Source organism: Puma concolor, chromosome E3 (genome assembly GCF_028749965.1).
Source record: "Puma concolor isolate L17-30 chromosome E3, mPumCon1.1.hap2, whole genome shotgun sequence".
NCBI classification, from domain to species: Eukaryota; Metazoa; Chordata; class Mammalia; order Carnivora; family Felidae; genus Puma; species Puma concolor.
Genome location: NC_141682.1, coordinates 9,376,032 through 9,400,571, shown reverse-complemented (window position 1 = coordinate 9,400,571; position 24,540 = coordinate 9,376,032). Strand labels below are relative to the sequence as shown.

The 24,540-nt window shown below is 61.6% G+C and overlaps 1 protein-coding gene across 5 annotated transcripts; it reads left to right on the top strand.

The window, feature by feature from the left end:
* On the top strand, positions 1-23,784 carry RASA4B (RAS p21 protein activator 4B). 5 transcript variants are annotated; one of them, XM_086691804.1, is made up of 22 exons: positions 11-158; positions 4,274-4,478; positions 5,201-5,257; positions 7,303-7,411; positions 7,925-7,986; positions 9,135-9,267; positions 10,840-10,921; positions 11,442-11,573; positions 11,824-11,915; positions 13,182-13,299; positions 13,553-13,703; positions 13,959-14,023; positions 14,333-14,445; positions 14,687-14,879; positions 15,099-15,236; positions 15,779-15,923; positions 16,282-16,448; positions 18,665-18,802; positions 19,803-19,938; positions 21,461-21,581; positions 23,366-23,430; positions 23,592-23,783. In XM_086691804.1, exons 3-22 carry the CDS (start codon positions 5,242-5,244, stop codon positions 23,711-23,713), a joined length of 2,298 nt encoding a protein of 765 aa, XP_086547930.1. In that variant the 5' UTR covers positions 11-158; positions 4,274-4,478; positions 5,201-5,241; the 3' UTR covers positions 23,714-23,783. The 5 variants fall into 5 exon arrangements, with proteins under 5 accessions (XP_086547933.1, XP_086547929.1, XP_086547931.1 ...); XM_086691806.1 differs by having other exon boundaries at positions 12-158; positions 7,298-7,411; XM_086691807.1 differs by lacking the exon at positions 4,274-4,478 and having other exon boundaries at positions 1-158; positions 7,298-7,411; positions 23,592-23,784.
* Positions 23,785-24,540: the final 756 nt, after the last annotated feature.

The window sequence follows — 24,540 nt, the reverse complement described above, 5'->3', positions numbered from 1 at the left end:
GCCCCCCGGCGCCCAGTCCCGCGCTGGCCGCCCGCTGCACCCGACCCCGGCGTCCGGCTTTCCCGGACCCGCATCCCGCGTCGCGGACCCGCGATGGCCAAGCGCAGCTCGCTGTCCATCCGCATCGTGGAGGGGAAGAACCTGCCCGCCAAGGACATGTGAGCGCTGCCGCGGGTGGGGGCCCCAACTTTCTGGGGAGGGGCGCTGCCCCTTGTGCCTGACCTTTCCGGGGTCCGCACGGCCCGCCCACAAGTGGAGCAGCGGCGAGGGTGTGGCGAGTGTGGCCGCGGTGGGGGACTGGAAGGGAAATGGGGACAGTTAAGATTTGTTGCAGGCACCGGGCAGGGGGTGACAGGGAAGGGCTGTGGACTGGGGAGGGGACGGGGGTCTATAAGGGGCCTTAGTTAGCAGGGAGACAGCGAACGGCGGCTCAAGAAAGGAAGGGTAGAGCTTTAACAGGACAGGGGCTGAGCGTGGGGGAGACCGCGCTAGGAGATGCCTCAGTGAACTGCGGGGGGTGTGGCTGGGGGGGTGGGGGTGCCCCCTGGAAACTAGGGGTCTTCCTCAGTAATTCCGAAACCTTTAGTACCCGGGAGTGTGCACCTGAAACACGCCCCCAGGGCGGGGGGCTGTCCCGGGGCTTCCAGCTGCGCGCTGGCGTGGAGGGTGAACCTGTAGGTCAGGAGGCCGGTACCGTGCAAAGATGGGGTGGCTGAGCCATGCGGTGGCTTTACCTCCTCACAACTGCCCAGCAAGGCCGTTCTCATCGTTCCATTTTACAAATGAGGAAACTGAGGCTCAGAGACGTGAAATGCTGGCTCCAAACGGCTGAGCACCATCTTGGGGCCAGAGCTCCTAACCAACACCAACATCTAGGGCTTTCCCTGGTCCCTGGCCAGATTTGAGGAGGTTTTAGGGGCCCCTTGTCCCAGCCCCTTTCTCAGTAGGTTCCAGAGCTGAGTTGCCCCATCCAATCCTTGCCTCCCTCGCATACAGCCTTAGACAGCATCTTATCTCCGAAGCCTCAGTTTCCTCTTCTGTAGACTGGAGGTCAGAATCCCTTAAGCACAGGGGTGTCTGGCTGGCTCAGTCAGTAGAGCATGTGACTCTTGATTTCAGGATTGTGAGTTCTAGCCCCAGGTTGGGTGTAGAGTTCACTTAAAAATGAAATCTGGGGGCGCCTGGGTGGCGCAGTCGGTTAAGCGTCCAACTTCAGCCACGTCACGATCTCGCGGTCCTGAGTTCGAGCCCCGCGTCAGGCTCTGGGCTGATGGCTCGGAGCCTGGAGCCTGTTTCCGATTCTGTGTCTCCCTCTCTCTCTGCCCCTCCCCCGTTCATGCTCTGTCTCTCTCTGTCCCCAAAATAAATAAACGTTGAAAAAAAAATTAAAAAAAAAAATGAAATCTTAAAAAAATAAAATAAAATCTCTTCAGCACAAAGCTCCAGGTGCGCTGGCTGCCTGGAGCAGGGTGTGGGGGAAGGGGAGCCCAGAGGCGGCATTGGGTCCAAAGTCTACTGTCGGGAGCCCCCCTCCACACCCCTCCTCTGCCCAACCCCGGCTCCTCAGCAGGCACCTGGATGCGAATGGGGAGGGGTGCCGGAGGCTGGGGCGCGGGCATCTCTCCCATAGGCGCAGTGGCCCCTGGCCCCCGTGAATTCCCCCCCCCCCCCCCCCCCCCCCCCCGCTCTCTCAGCGCCTCGAGCAGTTCTAGTTCAAGGCCCCCTGGGCCAGGCGAGGCCAGACTCAGCAGTTGCTATGGCAATGGGTGAGGGAGGGGGCTGCGAGGGCCATCTCCAGGTGGGTTTCTGAGCTTGTAGGTGGGGCGGGAGCTGAGCCTGTGGTCTCTGGGGAGAGCAGGCAAATGAACTCCGAGGGTCTTAGCCTCCAGGCCCAGCCTCTGAGCACCCCCCTTGCTGGCACTGGTAACTAGGTCAGCTGGGCCTCCTCTGGCTGGTGGCTGCCGGGAGGAGCATCCCCTCCGTATGTCACCTTCCCCCCCCCCACCCCCCTGCCATCCCCGCAGGCCCTAGTGCCTGGCCATAGGCTTTCCCCAGCCCTGGGTGGTGAAGACGTGGACTTCGTCTACCAGGGGGCCAAGGTGCCGGCTTCTCTGGCCAGCCCTGCCTCTGCACAGCCGAGGGGCCTTGGGTCTCCTTCCCTGGGGGAGTGGCCACCGAGGCCTGTTGGTTTGCCTCCGAGATCTCTTTCCTTGCCCTGCCCCCCTCCCTACTCACCTCTCCTCACCTCCTTTCCTCCGCCCTCCCCTTAGTGGTTCTGACCTGTCACCTGGCTCTTAAATCTAGCTGTGACCCCGGCTCCCGGCTCCCCCCCCCCCGCCAGCCTCTCCTGGTTGGGCTCTTCCCCGCCCTGCTTTTGCACACGTTTAGGATCTTCTGCCTTCAAACACGCCCCTTCAGAGTCCTCCAGAAAACTCCTGGTCATCCTTCAGGACCCCTCTCAGACGTCCGCTCTGGCTTTCCCTGGTGCCCTCCGGCAGGGCTGTTCATTTGCTGTTTTGTGTCCTCCAGCGGTTTGGGGGCAGTTAGGATGAAGCCCTTGGTGGCAGCTGCTGCTTCTTGGGCAGCCTGGGGGTGAGGGTAGGAACCGGGACACATTCATCTTGGCATTCCTGGGGCTCTGGGGTCGCCTGGCCCACAGTAGGGGGGGGGAATAAGGGGTGTGGAGGACCTTTCCATTTAATCCTTTTATTTGTCCTATAAAGTAGATATGCTCAATTTGTAGAAGGGGAAACTGAGGCTCAGGGTGTGCAAGTCACCTGCCAAGGCCACACAGCATTTGGGTAGGGAAGTCAGCATTCAAACCCACTCTTTCTGCTGCTGACAAGCCAAGAATCCTGGCTGGACCAAGGTTTCAGGCCTGCTGTGGGGCTCTGTGGGGACTGAGCCTTGCAAATGCCATGCAAATGATATAGCTCCCGGATGTCAGGGGTTTGAAGATCACCGGAGGCCCCGCACTGAGTGCTGGAGGCAGGGGTGGTGGTGAGCCTGCCTCACTGTGCCTCATCAGCCTGTCTCCTGAGTAGCATCTCTTCCAGCCGGGACTCGCACACCTCTGAGGATGGGGAGCTCACTACCTTTATAGTGGCCCATGTTGACTGAGACTGTTCTAAGGAGGGAGACATCATCACACGGCCTCGGCCTGCCTCCCTGCCACCTCCACTCATGGGCTTTTCGTTCTCTTAAGGGCACAGAGCACAGCTGTGCTCCCCATCACCGACAGCTTTTAGAGCCCACCTGTTCCTGTTTTGTTTCCCTCTACCATCTCCCATCCTTGGGTGCCTGGGTCAGCCAGACAGGAGCTAAGTCTCATAATGGCTGGTGACTGGCTCCCACGCCCAGTGGCCCTGGGGACGGGCCCGGAACTATTTCAGGGTTTGCCCTGATCCTTCCCCTTCCACAGCCTGGAAACTGCCAAAGGCCTAAATATAGAGACCCTGCAAGTAGCCAGGCTGGGGAAGGAGAAGTCAGACAGGGGACCAGCCCAGGGGCCTCATCAGGGCAGAGGGCACTGGGCAGGGCCACAGGTCCCAGCAGCTGGCCATGGATCGTGGTCGGGCCTCTGGCTTCAGCCCGCTCTTGACACCGGCCCCTCTGCCCCCCTGTGACCCAGCCACCCAGCTCACCCTGCCCCTGCACACGCAGATCTGTTCCAGCCTCCGGGCCTTTGCCCACTCCAGCGACCTTGCCTGTAACACAAGCCACAGACCTCACTCTTCATTCAGAGATTCATTCGCTGAGTGAGAACTGCGCTGTGGGCAGAGCTGGGCTACAGGGGTGCCAGGGGTGCAGGCAGAGGCGGGGTAGAGGGGGTCCACCCCCCAGAGGCCTCAGCCCACACCGATGTCTCCCTCCTTCGGAGTTCCGGTGCAAACATGCACGTAGCTGCCGGGGCCCTGCCGCCCAGCCCAGCTCCTGGGGCGCACAGGGCCCTGATTGCTGGAGGCCTACGGCCCCCTGGCTTTGGGGTGGTGGGATGCAAGCTGGGGTGTTCCCCAGGGGCTCTTTGGAGGAGGGGGCTCCTAAAGGACAAGGGGAGGGGTTACAGGAAGAAGAGCAAGGCGTCTAGGGCAGTGCCAACATTTACTGAACCTCTCCCACTGGCTGGCCCTCTTCGAAGGTCAGGGCCCGAGGCAGCCGTGAGCCACCGTCGTGGCCCCACCGTGCCATGTGGGGAACTGAGTCTTGGCAGACATTTCCGGTCAGCATCAGGAGGACCTTTGGAGATGTTTGCATCTCGTGGCTTCCTCTGCAGGAAGGGCCCCTTCTGAGAAGGGAAGCAAGACTTGGAATTTCCCCAACCTCCAACAAGCAAATACACTTCCTTTTAATGGACACTGGGCCTGAAAGGCACTTCTGGAGACAGTCCTCACCCCCTTACTTGCCTGGGACCAGCCCTAGGCCTAGACCACCCCAGGAATCCCCCACCAACGGAGACCAGGGCACCTGAGCAGTCCCAGGTTGGTCTGCCCCTTCCTTCTTTCCCGGGTGGCCGAGAGCTCGGGGGCAGACTTACATTTGTTCATTCATTCGTGTATCCAGGAAACATTCCTGGGACCCCTGTCCTCGCCCCTGGGGGGACGCAGAAGTGGCCCCTGCGCTCAGGTAGTCAGGTGGGGATGGCAGCTGAGGACAGTACTCACGAGCAGTCCCGGGATGGAGAGAAGATGGAGAGTTTGTAGGCAGTGGGACCCAAGGGGAGACCTTACTTCCTGCCTCTGGGATGGGGCAGGGCTCTTGGGGGGGTAGGTGGGGGGGGTTGGGGGAGGCTGAGGCTGGGAGGTGGGCCTCGCTGTCCAGGCTGGGGAGCAGCAGTAGCAAGGGGTAAGATAGGGGTTTCTCCAGCTTGCCCGGGGCTGTTCCTTGGGCACCGTTACAGGGCGGGGCGGGAGGAAAGGGTGGCAGGAAGAGGCATCCATTCATGAGTGGGGGGGGGTGGGGGGGGCAGTGAGCCGTTTCTCCCCTTCCCCTGCATCTGGGCAGGGGAGCCTCGGTGCCTCCCACACTGATGGCGGGGCACACGTTTTGGCCTGAGGAGCCTTCAGGCACCAGCCCGGGCCCTGGTACCCCAGACTTGATTGTCTTTCTCCTGGGGTCACCGAGGGGAGGGCTGGGAACCCCTATCCTCACCCTGCCTGCAGCTGGACGCCAGTCCACCCCTCCCTGGCCTTCTGTCTTGCAGCACCGGCAGCAGCGACCCCTACTGCATCGTGAAGGTGGACAATGAGCCCATCATCAGGTACGGGGGTGGGGGTGGGGGGTAGAAGGGGGAGGTCTTGGAGCATCTAATCCCCTGTCCCCCACCCCCACCCCCAATGCCCTGACACACCCGCTTGGAGGGGAGAAAGACCCAGACCCGACCCCGACCCTGACCAGTAACTCCTCATGCTAATGACTGACCTTGACGCCCATCCAGGGATTATATCCAAGGGCTTCTCACCAACTCTGCCTTTTTTTTTTTTTTTTAATGTTTATTATTTATTTATTTATTTATTTATTTATTTATTTATTATTTTTTTTTATAAACACGGGCACATGTGTCCCCTTGTTTTTTTTTTTTAATTTATTTTTAATGTTTATTTTTGAGACAGAAAGAGACAGAGCATGAGTGGGGGAGGGTCAGAGAGAGAGGGAGACACAGAATCTGCACAGGCTCCAGGCTCTGAGCTGTCAGCCCAGAGCCCGACACGGGGCTCGAACTCACAGACCGTGAGATCTTGACCTGGCCCCAAGTCGGAAGCTCAACCGACTGAGCCACCCAGGCGCCCCTAACGTTTATTTATTTTTGAGAGCCAGAGAGTGAGCGGAGGAGGGGCAGAAAGAGAGGGAGACACAGACTCCGAAGCAGGCTCCAGGCTCCGAGCTGTCAGCACAGGGCGCGATGTGGGGCTTGAACGCACGAACCGTGAGGTCATAACCTAAGCCGAAGTCGGCCGCTTAACGGACCTAGCCACCCAGGCGCCCCGTTTACAATCTTTACGGCCCTCAAAAGGGACAGAGGATGATGATTAGGACCAGCAGCTGTCATTTACGGAGTACAGTCTGCCGGGCCCTGTGCTACACCTTTTGCAGCCCACTTGAAAGCTTACAACGAGCTGGCTGTGATATTATTAAATCGCGTTTGCAGATGAGGAGCCCGGAGGCTCAGAGAGACTAAGTAACCTGCCCAGGGTCACCTACCTAGGAGGTGGCAGATTCGGACTGGAACCCAAATCTGGCGGAGCCCAAAGCCAGAGCTCCTTCCCCCTCCCCGGCCCTTGCTCCCGCTTCCTGAGAGACTCCCACAGTGGTTGTACCCCAGAAAGGCTGCTCCAGCCTGGGGGCCCCAGCCTCTACCCAGAAGGGCCACGTCCCCTGGGTGTGGACAAAAGGGCTCCACGATTCTGGGCAGGGCCTTTGCGGTCTCGTGCCCTCCGTGTCCCGGACTTCGTGGCCAGAGCCGCCCCCCTGTTCCGCCCACCTGAGCGCCCATGGCTGACCGCCAGCCAAGGCTGACAGACTTGCGGTTCTTCCCCCCACTGCAAACAGGACCTCAAGTCTTTTGCCTCATTCTCTCCAAACCATGATACCAAGAGGGGGCAGGCAGGATGGCTCTGGTTGTCTCTGTGACAGACAGGGAAACCGAGGCTCCAGAGTTCAACTTACCTGAGAAGTGGTTGGGGTGAAGGTGACACCCTGAACCCTCATCCGGGTCCTTGGGGGTTTCAGCTCTGCCCCACCCCCACCCCCACATGCCCTGCTGAGTCCCGTGAGCTGAGGGGCACTGCCCTGGGGGTTTGGCCAGAGCTGGGTGAGGCTCTGCCCACGCAAGACCTCTCTGGGTCAGGCTCTGGACCGTGACTCCTAGGCCCCCCCAGGAGGATTGTCTAGCTCCAGGGTCAACTTGGCCATCCCCCTGTTCCCACCCTTAGTAAGTCTGTTCAGCATCAGGAGCCAGGGTGAGGCTGGGAGGCCGGGCTTCTGGTCCCGGCTCTGCCACTGCCCCGTCACGGGACCTGAGGCCAGCTACGGCCACCTGTGGTCTCAGTTTCCCCAGATGGAAAATGGCCTGATGGATGCGGCCCTGTGCCCTGCCCAGAGCAGCAAGGAAGGTCAGGAAGGAATGATTAATGGTGGGCAGTAGGGTCTAGGACAAGGAAAACCATCCACTGGCAGAGCACTTGTTCCCGGGAGTGGAAGGAGATGTGGGGAAAGGTGGACTTAGGTCACACGGCCCCGTTTTGCCGTGGCCTGGGTCCTGCGGGGGGCCCAGACAGGTGCTGAGGGTCCTCTCCTGTAGGACAGCCACAGTGTGGAAGACCCTGTGCCCGTTCTGGGGTGAGGAGTACCAGGTGCACCTGCCGCCCGCCTTCCACGCGGTGGCCTTCTACGTCATGGATGAGGATGCCCTCAGGTGGGTGGGCCCCCACTCTTTGGCTGGGGCCCAGACCCCACCACCTGCCCATTTCACTGCTGGGACTGCTGGTCGCTTTGCATCCTCTTTACAGCCTGGCGGGAGGGGGAGCCCAGAAGGGTCTGGAAGGGATCGGGGTTTGAGCGTGTGGGTGTCTGTGGGGGCGGAGGGTTCACTGGGCTCACACCACATCGTACGTGTGCGTGTGCGGGGACACAGGCACGGGTGTGCTGGGCCGCGCTTGGGGGCTGTGAGCTAGAGAACCCACAGAGCATGAGCTCGGCAGATGCGTGGGCACACGTGTCCATCCGTGCGCAGAAACAGGGCACATACCCACGAGAGGGTCCAGAATGCAGGGCCTACGGGAGGGTCATGGGTCCTGCTGCAGTAGGCTCCTGTAAGTGACGAGCGTCAGCCTCCCTGCTTCCCACAGGGCCCCTGAACTGGGCAGGAGGGGGGTCCCGAGCCCCCTGCAGAGCCCTGCCCAGCTCTGGTTCCCTCTTCATCCTCCAGCCGGGACGACGTTATTGGGAAGGTCTGCCTTACCAGGGACACCCTGGCCGCTCACCCTAAGGGTAAGACCCCCGGGAGGGAGCCTGTGGCCCACTCTGGCCTCCCTCCTCTCTTGCCCCACTGCTCTGCTTGTCCCCGGCCTTCCCCCATTTCAGAGACACTTCTTCTAGGCTGCTTCAGGGCCCATGCTCACGGAGAGCCATGTCTGCCCTCCCTAGAAGGGCCTCTGGCCAGCTCCGGCACCCTGGCCTCTGTGCCCTGGGCCCCATTCTGCCCCCTGGCTGGGACTGCACCCCCCTAGGGCCGAGGGGGGCTGCTAGCAGTGGGATCTGAAGCCTCGGCAGGCAGAAGAAGGGCCTCTCTATGCCCCATTGCTGAGATGTAGAGGCCCCCTCCTCCCAATCGGGCTGGCTCTTTCTGTACCCCTGGAGTCCCCCCAGCTTGGGCCCCAGTGCCATCGTGTCCTAAGCCTGTGAGGGGTCAGCCTGTGGCTGGGCTGGGCCCCTTTGGTGACTGCCGGGATGCTGACATTGTTTCCAGGGTCAGCTCTTTCCCAGCCTCACTGTGTGACCTGGGGCCTCCTCTGGGCTGGGTCCCTATCTGCCAGGGAGGGTTCAGGCCAGGAGCTCTCAGACAGTACAGGTTCCGCTTGTCTGAGTCCCCGGGACTCTCCCGGGGCCTTCCCGGCACGCACCTGCTCCTGTCTGTGAGGCCGGGCAGGCATGCGGGGGTGGGGGGGACTTTGCTGACTCATGGAGCCTCTTGGCCCCTGCCAGGCCAGAGGCCTTTCCTGCCCGCTGCCCCCACCAGCCCCTCAGGGTCCAGTGGCCCAAGTGATGCTGTTCCCTTGCTGCTTCCCCGTCTGGCCTTAGTTCCTCCTCCAGCAGCCCTAGACAAGAGCCATTGTTTTAAGTTGGAGAAACTGAGGACAGAGAAGGCAGTCCCGTCGTGAGTCAGGGTCAGAGCCGTCACATGCCTTGTGACACAATAGTAAGGACACAGGGGTCACCGGATTTGGATGCTCATCAAGCCTCTTCCAAGTGCTGTTGCTCAGCTGCTGAGCCTCAGTTTCCTCATCTGTCAGTGGGGACAACAGCCCCCGCCTCACGGAGCTTGAGAGGACCCCGAGGGGCCTGCAGAGGGGGCTGGGTGGCGCCTGGCGGGGCTGAGGGAGAGGGCCAGGCCCCCGGCTGAGCCGCCAGCCCTACAGGTTTCAGCGGATGGGCGCACCTGACGGAGGTCGATCCCGATGAGGAGGTGCAGGGCGAGATCCACCTGCGCCTGGAGGTGGTGCCGGGGCCGCGGGCCCGCCGGCTGCTGCGCTGCTCTGTGCTGGAGGCCAGGTGAGACGGGAGGCGCGGGGGCGCGGGGCGGAGGGCCCCACACAGCTAGGGACACCGGCTAGGACTCCCGGTGTGCCGTCCCCCCCTCCGTGTCCTGGCCCTGCACCTCCTCCCACGAGGAGGGCCTCGGACCCGAAGAGGTTTCCTGGGTGACCGCACACGGGAGGCTATGTCTCTTGGAGAAAGGGGTGAGGTTCTAATGGTGGAGCTTCGGGCATCACAGAGGGGACCGCAAACTCTGAACGTGCAGGCCCAGTGCTAAGACTGGGCTTCTGCTGCCTTTAACTCCAGTATGAACTTGACCTGATGCAGCGTGGATGTGTAGCGGGGTCCTCAGTGGGGTGGGGGGTGGAAGGAGTTGCTGGAAAACTCCAGATGGGAGGGGCGGGGTTCTCTCCAGGAGGGAGGCTTGGGTGGGAAGGTGGGCCTGAGTCACCTGTGACAGGGTTCCCCCTCCCCCCCCCACCCCCGGCTATTTTTAGCTGCAGGCTCCCCTCCCGTCTGGGCCTGAGTGTGAGTCACACACGTTCCATGAGAAGCACCTTCCTTTCTGGCTCCAGCCCACCTCCACAGGGTCCTTGCTCGCCTCTGGGGCGGCAGGGTGGGGAGTGGAACCCCATGTGGGTGGGTGGCTTCCCTGGGAGGAAGATCTCTCTCCTGCCAATGAGGACTGTGGCTCCCCTGGGCTTTATTTTCTGTCCTGGGGCTGGGACGTGGAACAGCCACAAACACATGGAAAACTTGTGGGTGGCCGAGGCTCCAGCCTGGCCTCCACTCAGCAGGTCCCTGGGTGGGAGGAGTGGTCTGTCCAGACCTCTCTGTAAAGTGTGAGGGGCCTTGGCCCCCGCCGCCCCCAGCTCAGACCCTGCTGGGGTCCTGAGAGGCCTACGAAGCTGCCTTTGCTGCAGAGGCAGAAAGAACGTTTCTCATCTTTCTGGGCAGGTCCTCAAGGCCAAGCTCTGGGATTCCTATTAGACGGCTGTGAGGAAGAAAAAAAACCAGGCATGAGAGGCTTTGAGCTGAAAATACCAAAAAGAGCAGAAGCTAATATTTATAGTAGATGGAAGAAGGATGGGCTTTGTTGTTTTGGCGCAAAGGGTCCTGAGCTGGGGGCGCCTGACCGCCCTTGGGCCTTGCAAAGGACCAGCTGTGGAGACAGGGCAGGATGGCCTATCGGGGCTGCTCATGAAACCCCCCTGGCCCTGTGGGGCAGGCCTTCTAGAAGCCCGTGATCTCAATTGTTGGGGCGATCTTCTCCATTCCACTGACAAGGAAACCGAGGCTCAGAGCGGTGGCCCCAGCTCAGTCCTGCCCTGGGAACAGATTGGGGGTGGGGCGGCACAGCCCCGGCTGTTCCATGGATGCGCTCGCCTCCCCCAGTCCCCAGAGCAGCAGCTAGTCCTGCCGAGTCAGAGGATCCCCGGTCTGGTGTGGGTGCCCCTGGAGGCCCATGGGGTGAACGCTGTGGGAATCAGGGTCCAGAAAAGGGAGGGGTGCTGTGCATAGTTACCCAGTGGGCCCGGATGACCCCCGCAACGGTCATGTGACAAGTGGATGCTTCACTTTCCCCAGGGACCTGGCCCCGAAGGACCGGAATGGTGCCTCTGACCCCTTTGTCCGAGTGCGCTACAGCGGCCGGACACAGGAGACCTCGGTGAGGGGGCTGGGGAGGGGGCAGGCAGGCTCAGGGTCTGGCCTGGGCCCTCATCACCCGGGAGGTCAGGCTGGGACTACGGTCCCACAGAAGAGGCTTGGAAAAGCGGGGTGACCTGTGTGAGGGTGTTAACAGATCCCAGCCCTTCTGGCACCAACCCCTGCAGGCTGGGCCGAGACAACCAGTGTGGGGTTCATCTGCACAGTCCAGCAGCTCCCTGCATGGCTTTCCTCACCTCCAGCAAATAGCTGGGGTGGTGGGCGCAACCCCGGGAGGAGAAGGGGGTGGAGTCTTGGCTTCTCAGTGCCATTTGCTACCTTTTTGCTGTGTGGCCTTGGACAAGTGCCTTACCCACTCTGAGCCCCAATTTCTCCCGGTTTGGGGAAGGTTTGAACAGGAAGTTTAAACCTCTCCTGCTGCAAGGCCCCTGCAAGGATCCCACGTGGGGTGTTTGGGGTGGCTGGGCCTTGGGGGGGGCCCCTTGGGGTCACCCCACCCCTACTCACCCCGTTTTGGGCAGATCGTGAAGAAATCACGCTACCCACGCTGGAACGAGATGTTTGAGTTTGAGTTGGAGGAGGGGGCCGCGGAGGCGCTGTGTGTGGAAGCCTGGGACTGGGACCTCGTCAGCAGGAATGACTTCTTGGGCAAAGTGAGCACCCTGCCCCTTCTGGCTGCACCTGCCCCGCCTCCATTCCAGCACCACCCCCCTTCTCTCCTCCTCCCCTCCTCCCCCACCCCGCCCTGCTGCTGCTTCAAAGGGGCACTCCCCAGGGCCAGCCACTGGTGCTCAGGGACCCCCGGAAGGGACTCCCCCAAAGGAAGATTCCTTGGCAAGGAAGAGCGCTGAGGGCCCCAGCCCCAGCCCCAGCGCGGCTTCCCTGCCTCTGCCTTGTCCCCAGGTGGTGTTCAATGTCCAGAAACTGTGCACGGCCCAGAAGGAGGAGGGCTGGTTCCGGCTGCAGCCCGACCAGTCCAAGAATCGGCGGGGAGAGTGAGTGCCTGGGGCTCGGTGGTGGGGCTGGTGGGCTCGGGGTCCCCAGGGCAGGGGGGCGCGGACAGTGGCTCCAATAGGCGGGGCTGCGTGTGGTGGGGGGAGGGGCTGACGCAGCTCCAGGTTTCTTTCTGCGCTTGCCCGATGGCCCAGGCTCCGTTATCCTGGCCTATCCTGCCGCCTCTGGCTTCTCACAGCCTTGGACTCAGCCCTGTCCTCCAAGGCAGTCTCCTGCTTTCCACCTTCTGGCAGATTCTGGAACAGGCCTTCAGCCCTTTCCCTTTAAGGGTTTCTCTGCAGACCTCAGACCATAGTTTGAGTCCCCAGAGCTCTGACTCTCCCCCCAAATTCTCCAGGAATAAGGTTGCCAGATAAAATACAAGCTGTCCCCTTAAAGCTGAGTTTCAGACAAACAATGAATAATTTTTAGTGTAAGTATGTCCGTGCGATGTTGGGGACCGACTTCTACCAAAGATATTCAGATTTAACTGGGTTTCTTGTATTTTTATTTTGGTAAATCTGGCAACCCCCTCAAGGAAGCCCTCTGGCCTCCTCGCTCACCACTCAGCCCGGAAGTGGGGGATCAGCAGTGTCCCCCACCTTGGATGGTTCACTCTGTCTCTCTGCAGAGGACCCCAGACCCCCCATCCCCACCATCAGCGGGGCAGGGGCAGGGCAGGGGCTGAGTCCCGCAGCAGGCATTTCCATAGGACGAGCCGTTTTGGCGGCTTCTACTGTGTATGAGGCCATGTGCTAGTGCATCACTTAGTGAACTGTCCTCTGCTTCTGGACATGGGGGCCTTAGAGAGGTTAAGCCTTGGTCAGCACCCTCCCCAGAAGGGGTCTGAGCAGAGGAACTTGGTAGTTAGATCCATTATGGCGAGTTGCTTAATCCCCTCGAGCCTCAGTTTCCCCTGGCAGGTTGTTATGACAGTTGGGGATTGTGTATGTGGAGGAGCGGATCTCTGATGAGAGTTTACAGATTCAAAGCTGGGAGCCCCGCATGTCCATATGGGTGGAGCGCAGAGTTCAAGGCGTCTAGAAGTGACAGGGAGCCAGGCGGTGAAAGTGGGTGGTGTTCCCCTGAGTCTGGAGGCGGGAAGGGCTTTCCGAGCAGAGAGCACCTTGGGGAAAAAGTGGGAGGGGTGCAGTGCAGGGGACCAAGGTGGAGGGCAGGCCCCAGGGGAGTATGGAGGCAGTGCGGGCGGGGGCACGGCCCAGGTGGCCTGGGTCCCCGGTGGAGAGGTCACAGGCTGCCCGTTCCAGGGGCAACCTGGGCTCCTTGCAGCTGGAGGTGCGGCTGCGGGACGAGACGGTACTGCCCTCCGGCTGCTACCAGCCCCTGGTGCAGCTGCTGTGCCGTGAGGTGAAGCTGGGCACCCAGGTGAGGGGGCCCCGGGGGAAGGTGGGAGGGTCCAGGGACAGCAGGCCTGTTCTCCCTGTCCTTCTAAACCTGCTCTGAAGAGCAACACTCTCAGTTCTCAGGATGGTAAGGAATTGACCAATGCCCAGGGCCCCTCGCCATTCTGTGGGAAAGCACGCCTCCCCCTTCCCCGTGGTGGTCCCAGGCCCTCGGAGTGAAGGGTTTGGGTTCCCCTGTGCGTCTTCGGACCCTGCCTCCTCGCTGCCTCCTGCAGGGCCCAGGGCAGCTGATAGCACTTATCGAGGAGACGACAAGCACCGAATGCCGCCAGGATGTGGCCACCAACCTGCTCAAACTGTTCCTGGGGCAGGGACTGGCCAAAGACTTTCTGGACCTGCTCTTCCAGCTGGAGCTGGGTCGTACCAGTGAGGCCTGGGAGGGAGTGGCCTGTCTGAGGGTGTGGTGGAGAGGGGAGCCAGGAGCCAAGGACTCCGGAGATGCTGAGAGGGGAGAAATCTGGGAAGTCTTCCTGTAGGAAGCTGCCTGATCTGATTAGGGGGCAAAGGAAAGAGCAAAAGGCAGAGTTGGGGCAGTGGGCTGCGGGCTCCCAAGGTCCTCTGTCCTCCCCAAAGCCTGGTCCCTCTCTCAACCCCCCTACCCACTAGAACCTCTGCTTGTAGGTGAGGCTAACACCCTGTTCCGGAGCAACTCTCTGGCCTCGAAGTCCATGGAGTCTTTTCTGAAGGTGAGGTTGAGTGATATGTGCTCTTTGTGTCATAGATGAGGAGTTTCAGAAGGGCCAAGAAGCAGAGTGGGAGCTTAGATTCCAGTTTCCTGTGTCCAGGGCCCTTTAAGGCTAAGAATTGCCTTCATCCGTCCATGCAGTCATCCTGTGGCAGCAGTGTGTCGCGCCGTCCCCATTGTGTGCCCCGTTCTCTCCTGAGTAGACACAGCAGGCAGATGGTGTAGGGGGTGGCTGGGAGGTCAGCTGCAGGGAGATGGCAGGCAGCTGGAGGTGGGAGACGGGACCAACGCCACTCACCGCCGCCCCCAGGTGGCTGGGATGCGGTATCTGCACGGCGTCCTGGGCCCCATCATTGACAAGGTGTTTGAGGAGAAGAAGTACGTGGAGCTGGACCCCAGCAAAGTGGAAGTCAAGGACGTAGGGTGAGGCCGGGGGCGATCCCTGGGGGCGGGAGTGTCAGGCCCTTTATGCAAATGTATGTTTTTCGCCCTTTCTGCCTGGGCCTGGGTCTACCTTTTCATCGCTCTGCCCACCTGTGCGTTGCCTGTGTGCCCCTGTCTCCGCTGATGCCTTACTGCGCCTGTCTCCAGGAGCCCCTGTGCAGCCGTGTGCACGGGCGCTGACCTCGACCTTCTCTTGCGGGTCCCCTGCGGGCCGACGCAGGTGCTCGGGGCTGCACCGCCCGCAGACAGAGGCCGAGGTGCTGGAGCAGAGCGCGCAGACGCTGCGCGCCCACCTGGCGGCGCTGCTGAGCGCGCTCAGTCGCTCCGTTCGCGCATGCCCCGCCGTGGTCCGCGCCACCTTCCGCCAGCTTTTCCGGCGCGTGCGCGAGCGCTTCCCCAGCGCCCAGCACGAGGTGCGCCCTCTGCCGGTGGGGCCGGGCGGAGGGAAGAAAGCGGTGGGGAAGGGGGCAGCTGTGGCGCCCGGAGGCGCGGTGTTGGGGGGGGGGGGGGGGCTTCGAAGCGCCTGGCGGGGTCGTGGGGAGAGGGAGAGGCGGGGACAGCACCAAAACCCAGCGGGCTGTTCCGAGCCCCGGCCTCGGGGAGTCCAGCCCCTGCTCTCCCGCACCCCCTAGAACGTGCCATTCATCGCCGTCACCAGCTTCCTGTGCCTGCGCTTCGTCTCTCCCGCCATCATGGCGCCCAAGCTCTTCCACCTGCGGGAGCGGCACGCGGACGCCCGCACCAGCCGCACCCTGCTCCTGCTGGCCAAGGTGCGGGCCGGTGGACGCTGGCGAGATGCCCGACCGGGTGCCCGGGGGGGCCCTTGCCTGGACAGCGGTGTGCCCCCCACTGGCTCCAGGAACACCTGTAGCACCGCACTTTATAGTTTGCAAAGCGTTTTCACGGGCACCGATCTCGTGTGGATGAGGAAACGGGTCTCCGAGGGGCAAGAGGTTCCCCAAGGCCGTGTAGCCTGCGTGTGAATAGGGGGCCTTGTAGCTCCAGCTCTACTCACTCCCAGGCTGGGGTCGTCACACCCAGTGGAACAGGCTGATATTAAACTTGCTGTGAAAGGCCAGCCGGTTGGGCTCAAGTAGCCTCCACTGTCGGGTCCCGAAAGGCTTCAGACTCCATGGGGTGCTCGGCGCCGAGTCCCAATGGGGATGGAATGGGCCTGTGAGCAGTGCGTGTGCTGCCTCCACCTCTGCTTCTACAGTGGAGGTAGCACAGATTTGGTGGTGGGGCGGGGGAGGTTGCAGGGGTGGGCCCTTGACCCAGCAGAGCCTGGCCCTCGGCGGCCGTCCCCCCTCAGGCGGTTCAGAACGTGGGCAACATGGACGCGCCAGCTTCCAGAGCCAAGGAGGCTTGGATGGAGCCGCTGCAGCCCACCGTGCGCCAGGGCGTGGCCCAGCTGAAGGACTTCATCACCAAGCTGGTGGACATCGAGGAGAAGGAGGGTGAGCTCTCCCGGAGAGAGAAGCTCCGCGCCCCGAGCAACCGCCCCAGACACGCGTTTGCTCCGCCCCCCGGCTGGTGGCCCCGCCCACACCGGATCCTCCTCCGGCCCCGCCCACAGCTTCCAGGTGTCGTCTGCCCCGCCCTGTGTCTCCGGTCCCCACCTACCTCTGCGCCTCTGGTTGCATCCGCGGCCTCTTGGTCATGTTTGCCCGGCTCCCTGCCCCATGGCCTTGCTCGCTGCCGCCTGTGCCCCTCGAGGCCCTGCCCACTGCCTGCTGTCGATGTTTGCTCTGCCCGAGTCCCTGCTTCAGCTTGGTCTCTCGGCTCACATTTTGCCCTCCCTCCCTTGCCCGCCAGAGCTGGGCCTGCAGCGGGCGCTGAGCTTGCAGGCGCCGCCGGTGAAGGAGGGGCCGCTCTTCATCCACAGGACCAAGGGCAAGGGTCCCCTCATGTCCTCCTTCAAGAAACTCCACTTTTCCCTCACCACCGAGGCCCTCAGCTTCGCCAAAACGCCCAATTCCAAGGTGGGTGAGGAAGGAGGTGGGCAAGCGGGGGCACCCTGGAGGCCCCTGTCCCTCCCTTGGAGCCCATCCCAGGGTCGGGCAGGACCCTGTTTGGGTGGCAGCCACAGTATCTCTTAAGACTCACGGGAGGGAAGCTTCTCTTCCCCAAGGGCCGGGGGTGGGGGGACAGTGCTGCAGTATCAGTCCTGGCTTCCTGGTGCATGAATTGGGTGGGGGGCTGAGGGGTGCTTCCGGGAAATAAAGGAATCAGAGAGGGTCTGGGAGGAGTCCTGGTTTCCAGCTCTAGGAAGGGTCTCAGTCGCTCTGAGCCTTGTTGCCTTGGCCTTCAAGTTGAGGATGACGGTCCCTACGTGCCAAGCTGTTGAGGGTAGAGCAGATGGTCGCTCTGAGGTGCAGCACCTGGGCCCTGCACGGGGCAGGATCTTGGCCAGTGGAATGACTGAAGGCCCTGGGCTGGTCCCTCTGTGCTTTTCTCCCAGGAGGGGCAGAGGGCATGCTTCTTGGGCAGATCTGCTGACCCCAAGCTGGGCCGACCCGGCCCCCAGTCAGTCAGGCTCTGGGGACAGTCTTCCGGGGATGCCCAATCCAGCCCTGAGCAGTCGATGGGGGAACTGAGCTCCTTGGGTGACTCCTCAGCCTGGGCCTCTCGCTTTCCAGCGCCTTCCACTCTAAGCAGCTACCTGGCCACTGAGTCCCCTCAGCATTTTTTGCAGCCTCAGCAGAGCCCAGCAGGACCTTCCCTCATCCCCCTCTGGGCTCAGCATTGAGCTCTGCCCTGTTGTGGACATACCGCCTATCCCCCTGTGCAGCACCACCCCCGTCTGCCCCCCTCCTGTCTCCCCTCCAGCAGGTGTACCCCAGAATGGGCAGCACATCCTCTGCCCTTTTCTTTTTTTGATTAAAAAAAATTTTTTTAATGTGTATTTATTTCTGAGAGAGAGACACAGAATCCAAGGCAGGCTCCAGGCTCTGAACTGTCAGCACAGAGCCCGACGTGGGGCTCGAACTCACGAACCGTGAGATCATGACCTGAGCTGGTCAGACGCTGAACTGACTGAGCCACCCAGGCGCCCCTGATTTTTTTTTTAATTTTTTTTTTAACGTTTATTTATTTTTCAGAGAGAGAGAGACAGAGCATGAACAGGGGAGGGGCAGAGAGAGAGGGAGACACAGAATCTGAAACAGGCTCCATGCTCTGAGCTGTCAGCACAGAGCCCGACGCGGGGCTCGAACTCACGGACCGTGAGATCATGACCTGAGCCGAAGTCGGACACTTAACTGACCAAGCCACCCAGGCGCCCCGCCCCTGATTTTTTAAAATTGAAAAAAAAATTTTTTTTTTTATTTTAGAGACAGCACATGTGAGAGGGGCAGAGGGAGAAAGAATCTTAAGCAGGCTCCACAGTGAGCATGGAGCTTGTGCAGGGCTCGATCCCACAACCCTGGATCATAACCTGAGCCGAAATCAAGAGTCAGATGCTTAACCGACTGAGCCACCCAGGTGCCCCTCCATCCTCTGCCCTTTGGGAGGCTCTGCCCCAAGATGGCTCAGATGTGTGTCCCCAAGGCTCCCCTCCAGGTTTCCCCACTCGCTGCTCGTCACTGAGGCCAACAGGGGTTGTTGGGCTTGGATGCCAGGCTGGGGGGTGTGGGTGCTCTCCAGAGGGCCGCGGGGACTGGTTATCTGTGTGCTAAGGGCCCCGGCAAGCTCTGATGGGAGAGACCAGGGGCTGGGGGCCGCTGGCACAGGCGGAGTTTCAGCAGCTTGGGGGCCCCTCGGGGATGTGGATCTGTTAGGCGCAGAACTCCCCATCATCCCGTTTGTGTCTTACCATATTGGATGACGACAGGAGTGAGAAGGGGCCAGGAGGTGGGTTGTGACTCTTAGAGCTGGGCAAGGTAAAGGCAAGTTGGGGAATTATTCATAAGGGAAAAGGCACAGGGTCTGATTCCGGCAGGTGCTACCTTCCAGCCCTGGGGAATGCTGGGATTCCAGACAATGTTTCCCATGCTCAGACCTCCCGGGGCCGCCGGGAACCCTCGAGAGGCCAGGCATCGGTCACCATCTGTCTGCACTGCATCTGGCCGAGGTCACTCACAGAGCTGGGTCCTCTACGCCAACCCCCGCTGCTGCAGAAAGGGAGACTAAGGCCCAGAACTAGGAAATGGCGGGGCCCCGGCTGGGACCCTGAGTCTGCCCACTCCACCCACTCCAGAAAAGTGCCCTCATCAAGCCGGCCAACATCCGGGCGGCGGAGAAGGTGGAGGAGAAGAGCTTCGGCAGCTCGAACGTCATGCAGCTCATCTACGAGGATGATGCGGGCAAGCCCCAGACCGTCTACCTGCAGTGCAGGGTGGGGGCCGTGGAGGGCCCTGGAGGGGAGGGGCGCTGTGGGAATGGCCACCTGGGGGGCGGCTACACGGAGGCCCCAGGGAGTCCCCTACCCCTTTGTCGGCCACATCGGGTCCAGCAGGGTGTGAGATCCGGCGTGTGTATGTGTGTGTGTCTCGTGTGTCTGTGTCCTAGACTCGGGGTGCCGTGCCTGCCTTTCCCTGGGCCTGTCCGGTTACCCACATGTAGGTCTGTGCGAGGCCCAGCGTCTGGACGTGTATGTCCCCATGATTTGGAGCTTCGTGTTGTACCTGTTTGCGGGAAACTGGATTTCTGAGTATGTGTGTTGGTGCCTGTGTGTTTGTGTGTGTGTATCAACACGTAATAATCACACGTTTACGGAAGTGTGTGGCCCCGAGTGCGTGACCTCAAACCGCCTTCTCGTCTTTTCACGTATTAACTCATTCACTCATCTAAAAAATATCTGGTGAGCACGTGCAAGGTCCCCGGCTGTTCTCAGCCGTGGGGGTTCAGCGGCAGGCAGAACACAGCCTTGCCCTGGTGGAGCTCGTGTCCCAGGGGAGCAGATGGATGTTAAATAAATATTTAAAATGTCAAATGGTGGCAGTGCCTTCAAGAGTACAAAGGGGACTTAGGGAGGGAAATAGGACAAAGTAGGCTTCGGTGGGGGGAGGACCCCCAACGCGTGGCATTTGAGCAGGGCCACTGTGAAGGAGGGACCATCTAGGGGGGACACAGGGATCAGGAAGGAAGGCTGAAGTGGGAGGGGTTTGGCTTGTTCTGGGAAGTGACTGTCCCAAGCCACAGGGGGAAACAGTGACAGCAGGGCCACCACGTATCGTCGGCAGGGGGTATGCTGCCCCAAGGACAGCGGAGGGGGCCGGTGGTGGCCGCGGTCCAGCCCACGCTTTGCGCGTTGGCCCACGTGCCTGGGAGTGCCAGGGAGGGAGGGCTTCCCAGAGGGGGTGACCTCTGACCGCCGCCCCCCGTGTCGCCTGCAGTGCGTGAACGAGCTGAACCAGTGGCTGTCTGCGCTGCGGAAGGTGAGCATCGGCAACCCTGGCCTGCTCGGCTCCTACCACCCTGGCGTCTTCCGCGGGGACAAGTGGAGCTGTTGCCACCAGAAGGACAAGTCAGGTGGGAGAGGAGGCGCGGGCCCCTACCCTGCACCCATCCACGCGGGGCCTTCGAGCCATGGCTTGCTGGCCTGGCTTGGGGGGGCTGCCTGTGCGCCTGCGGGAACTCGCCAGAGGCCGGCCGGCCCCTGCGGGTGCTCCGGGCAAGGAGGGTTCGTGACTGGCTGGTTTGGGAAATGCTGTGTGGTGTGTGTGCCGCGTGAGGGGACACGGAAGGCCCTGTGGTGGCCTGAAGCCCAGTTGGGATTCCGTTTCTAACACCCTGTGACCCAGGGCTCCCTAACTCACTTGACAGGAAGCCTTGTCTTGCCCAGTGACTGAGGTTCTTGCAGAACCAGGGTTCCAAGGAACGCGCTTTAGGAATTCCTTGCTGATGAGGGCAAGAGAGGGCCCCGGAGTTCACAGTCGGGTACCGGAGCTGTGGGCAGGGGGACCCTGGGCACTAGAGGGCTGGCCGGGAGGAGCCTCTGCTAGAACTTTCGGTGATGACGGAAATGGTATGTGTCTGTGCTGCCCGGTACTGAGCACGTGCTGGTCGTGAGCGTGTGTCTAGGCTTGAAATGTGGCTAGTGTGGCCCGGGAACTGAGTTTTAAGTTTGTTTTCTCGTATATAATTTTATTTTAGTATTGCTATTTTTTTAACGTTTAATCGAGAGAGAGTGGGAGCAGGGGAGGGGCAGAGAGAGAGGGAGGCAGAGGATCTGAGGCAGGCGCTGCGCTGACAGCAGAGAGCCCGATGTGGGGCTCGAACCCATAAACCGCGAGATCGTGACTTGAGCCGAAGTCGGATGCTCAACTGACTGAGCCCCCCAGGCGTGGCTAGTGGCTACCCTGTCGCACAGCTCAGTTCTGGAACTGTGACGATCTTCCCTTACCTCCGGCTGCTTCACAAAATTCTTGCTCCCCAGTCACAGAAGAGCCTCAGCCCTTGGAGCCCCCCCGCCTCCAGGCCGGGCCCCTGGAGCCTGGCACGGGAGGCCCTCGGAAGCTGACCCACCCACTCTAGCCCGGGCCCGCGTGTGGGACTGAGCAGTGGCGGGTCTTTACAAGGGTGTCGCTGGTCAGTTGGCCTGACCTGGAGCTGTTGGCTTTGACCTTGGTGACAACCCTCGTCATTGGTGAGGGGGGCTCCCCAGGGCACTAGGTGGCAGGGTCTGGTAGCCCATTTTATGGAGGCGGAAACTGAGGCTTACCAAGGGCCAGTACCTCTGCCAAGGTCGTAAAGCCAGCAAGTGGCAGGGCCAGCTCATTCCAAGGCACAAACCCCTCAGCTTCCCTCCTCGTGATCTTACGGTTCCAGGGCACTCCCTTCTTCCTTCCAGAAGGTTGTGCAGCTCCCACGCTCTGCCTTCGTGTGTCCCAGGGCTCAGGAGCGAATCCGAGGGACGAGCTGCTGCCCTCCTGGGGCCCCTGAGCGTATTCCTGTCCCTCTCCCGGCCTCAGTGTCCCCACCTGCACTCCCAGGAAGTTGGACGTAAGCTCTCACAGGGCCTGCCCACACCCTGCCCTCTCTGTGTCCCCAGATCTGGGCTGTGACAAGACCCGGTCACGGGTGACCCTGCAGGAGTGGAACGACCCTCTCGATCACGACCTGGAGGCCCAGCTCATCTACCGGCACCTGCTGGGCGTGGAGCCTGTGCTGCGGTGAGGGGGCCCGTGCAGCCCCAGGGAATGTGCCAGGCGAGGCCCAAAGTTGGGACTCGGGCTCAGGGCTGCTCTGTGTGGCTGGTCTCTCCCTTCGCATCAGGCCCGGCACGGGCCTGCCTTTGGTGGCCACACCTGGGGAGGGACACATAGGTCTCTGCGGCATGAGGCACTTAGGGTAAAGGTCCATGGGCTGTGGAAGCCCCAGCCTCCCAGCCTGTCCAGCCTTCCTGTTGTGCCCTCGGGGCTCAGGGGTTGCCCTCGGCCACCTCTCCGAGTTCCTCAGCCACCTCCGTGGTGCCCTGGTTCCCAGCCCTGGCCCCAGCTCCCCAGCTCAGGAACCAACGGGATGCCTGCGCCCTACCCCACTGACTCAGAGGCTCTGGAGGACAAGGCCAGCATGGCGATATTTTTAAGCAACCCGGTGTTTCCTGAGAGTGCTGCCTCCCCGAGTCTGCGGAATGGGGGCAGTTTTCTCTCCCACACTCCTGTCCCCGGGCCCTGGGGGAGGGGGGCTACGGTCCTCGCTCCTTCACGACTTTTCCTTGTTTCCAGCGGTTAACTCTCTTCCTCAAAACCCTTCAAAGCTCATGCGGTCAGATTAGAACCACTGGCCCCCTTGTGAGCCACAGTCACCAGTAGCCTCCAGGCCACCCTGCAGCCACCTCCTTTCTGCCGGTGCGGCCCTGTCACCAGCTCCCTCTCCACCCCTACTCTGGCCCCCTTGTTCAGGACTTCATCCTCCACCTCCAAGACGAAGCCACCACCTTGTCTGCTTTGTTCCTGGGACCCACGGTTACCCCCATTTAAGCCAGGAAGTGGCAAAGGTTTGAACCCAAGCAGCCTTGTGTTCGGGTGGTCCCAACACGGGACCAGGGCTCATAGTCCCAATCACAGCACCCTGCCTGGAGAGCCTCTCCCACCTCCAGAACGCCTCGGCCACCCTTCTCATTGTGCCCACCTCCTTGCCACCCACACCACCAGACCTCCTGCCTCACCCGCACCTCTGATCCACTGACACGGTGGCCTGTCCTCAGCCCTGCTGTACCCACTTCCCATGGCTGCTGGTACCAATTACTGGACACTTGGTGGCCAGAAACAACGCAGATGTATTCTCTCGTGGTAAATGTCGAATAAGTAAATGAACAGAGCAGGTGAGGGCCTGGACCGACCCCACAGGACCTAGAAGGCATCTGAGGAAGAGGACCCCATTAGATCTTAGCACAGGGACACCTCTCTTCCAAAACAGATCAGGGAGACCATCCAAAGGGCCAAGCCAGTCGAATTCCTAACTAAGGAACTTCAAGCCTGGGGTCCACTTGGCCGCCCACTCTCCCTCTGTGCAAACTCACAGGACTGTACCCGAGAGGGCCCAGGGTGGCCCAGGTCTGGTGGACCCCGGTTAGGAACCGTGCTTGAATTGTCAGTTTCCTATTTCCAGAAGAAAGAAGCTGGTTCCACAGCCAGTTAATAGTGGGGACTTTCAGGCCCCAGTTGGCCCCTTTCCCCAGGGCCCTCTGAAATAGGAGTGGTGCCTTTTGATGACCACCGCCCCCCGCTCCCCTCCCCCCCCCCCTGCTGCCCCGTTTTGGAAGTGGGGAGGACCAGAGGAGGCTGGAAGAGGAAAAGTGCCAGGGGACCAGGGGACCAAGACCTGGGCCTCTGTTTCTTCCCCACAGACTGAAAGGGTCAGCCCCCAGTCCCAGGACCCCATCCAGCTCAGGGGGGTCACCCAGCCTTCCTGGCCAGGGCACCAGGAGCCCTCACTCTGTCCTCCCCCGCAGGGAGAAGCACCGGGAGCTGAGCGTGGGCACAGAGGCGGGCTCTGTGCTCACAGGCCCTGGTGGAGGTAGGTCACCCCCCCTCCCCCCCCCCCCCCCCCCCCCCCCCCCCCGTGTGGACTCTTGCAGGGGCCCGAGCTCCCTTCAGGGCTACTATGGGCGGGGCCCCACTCCCAGAGGCTCTCTGGCCTTTGGCCCCACCTTGCCCCCATCCCGCATCTGCCTCCAGCCCCTGAGGACCCACTGGCCCAGCTGCTGCAGGTGCTGCGGGACCTCCAGGAGGCCCACAGATCCAGCCCAGCCAGCTCACCGCCTTCCGAGCCCAGCTGCCTCCTGGAGCTGCAGACGTGAGGCCTGCCCCACACTCCCTGCCGAGCCCCCTGACCCCCGCCCCCATGTGCTTCTGGCTCTTCACTTCAGTCCCCCTCCCTGGGGAGCAAGGCTCAGGGCTCTCCTGGGCTGGGTGAGTCCGAAGGGACCAGGCAGCAGGGGGTCCATTGTCACCCACCTCAAGTCTCTAGGGGACTTGGGGAGCTCCTGCTTCTCCGTGAAGCCTGGCTGCTCCCCGCAGGCCCTGCAGCCCTCGCTGCTACTGGCCCAGACTCTGGGGACCCCTCCTGCCCAGGACAGATCTAGCCAGAAACCACCCCTAGGATGGCCCCTGCCTGTTGGACTGATGCTCCTTGGGCCCAGAGAGGTGGGAGGGGACACGGATCCTAGGAGGCCAGGCCCCTTCGCTCCTGGCCACCCCCACCTGCTCCCCTGCGGCCACTGCCTGGGCCCCTGGGAGAGCTTCGCGGTGCTCTGTCGCTGACAATAAATCTGCTGTGACTGCCTGGCCTCTGGGGTCTTGTGATGGGGGTCGGTGGAGGGAGTGGGCCTGGGGACTCCAGTGGCTCTTGTGGGTGGCCAAGTACTGGGACCACCAGCATAGCCTTTGTGTATCCCTTCTGTCTCCCACCCCCAAATCCTGGGGGGATTCCCTCCTCCCCACAACTGTTGTCCCCACCACACCCCTGGGTCCCACGGCTCCATCCCCCACAGGCTCCAGAGCCTGACTTGTCTCCCCTTCCCTTCCTGGCATAGGGGGTGCTGAGGCTGCGCCGCCCCCCGCCCCCAGCAGCGTCTGTTCTCTGGCTGCTTCCTTAGGGCCTCACACAAGTCTGCACACCTGTTGA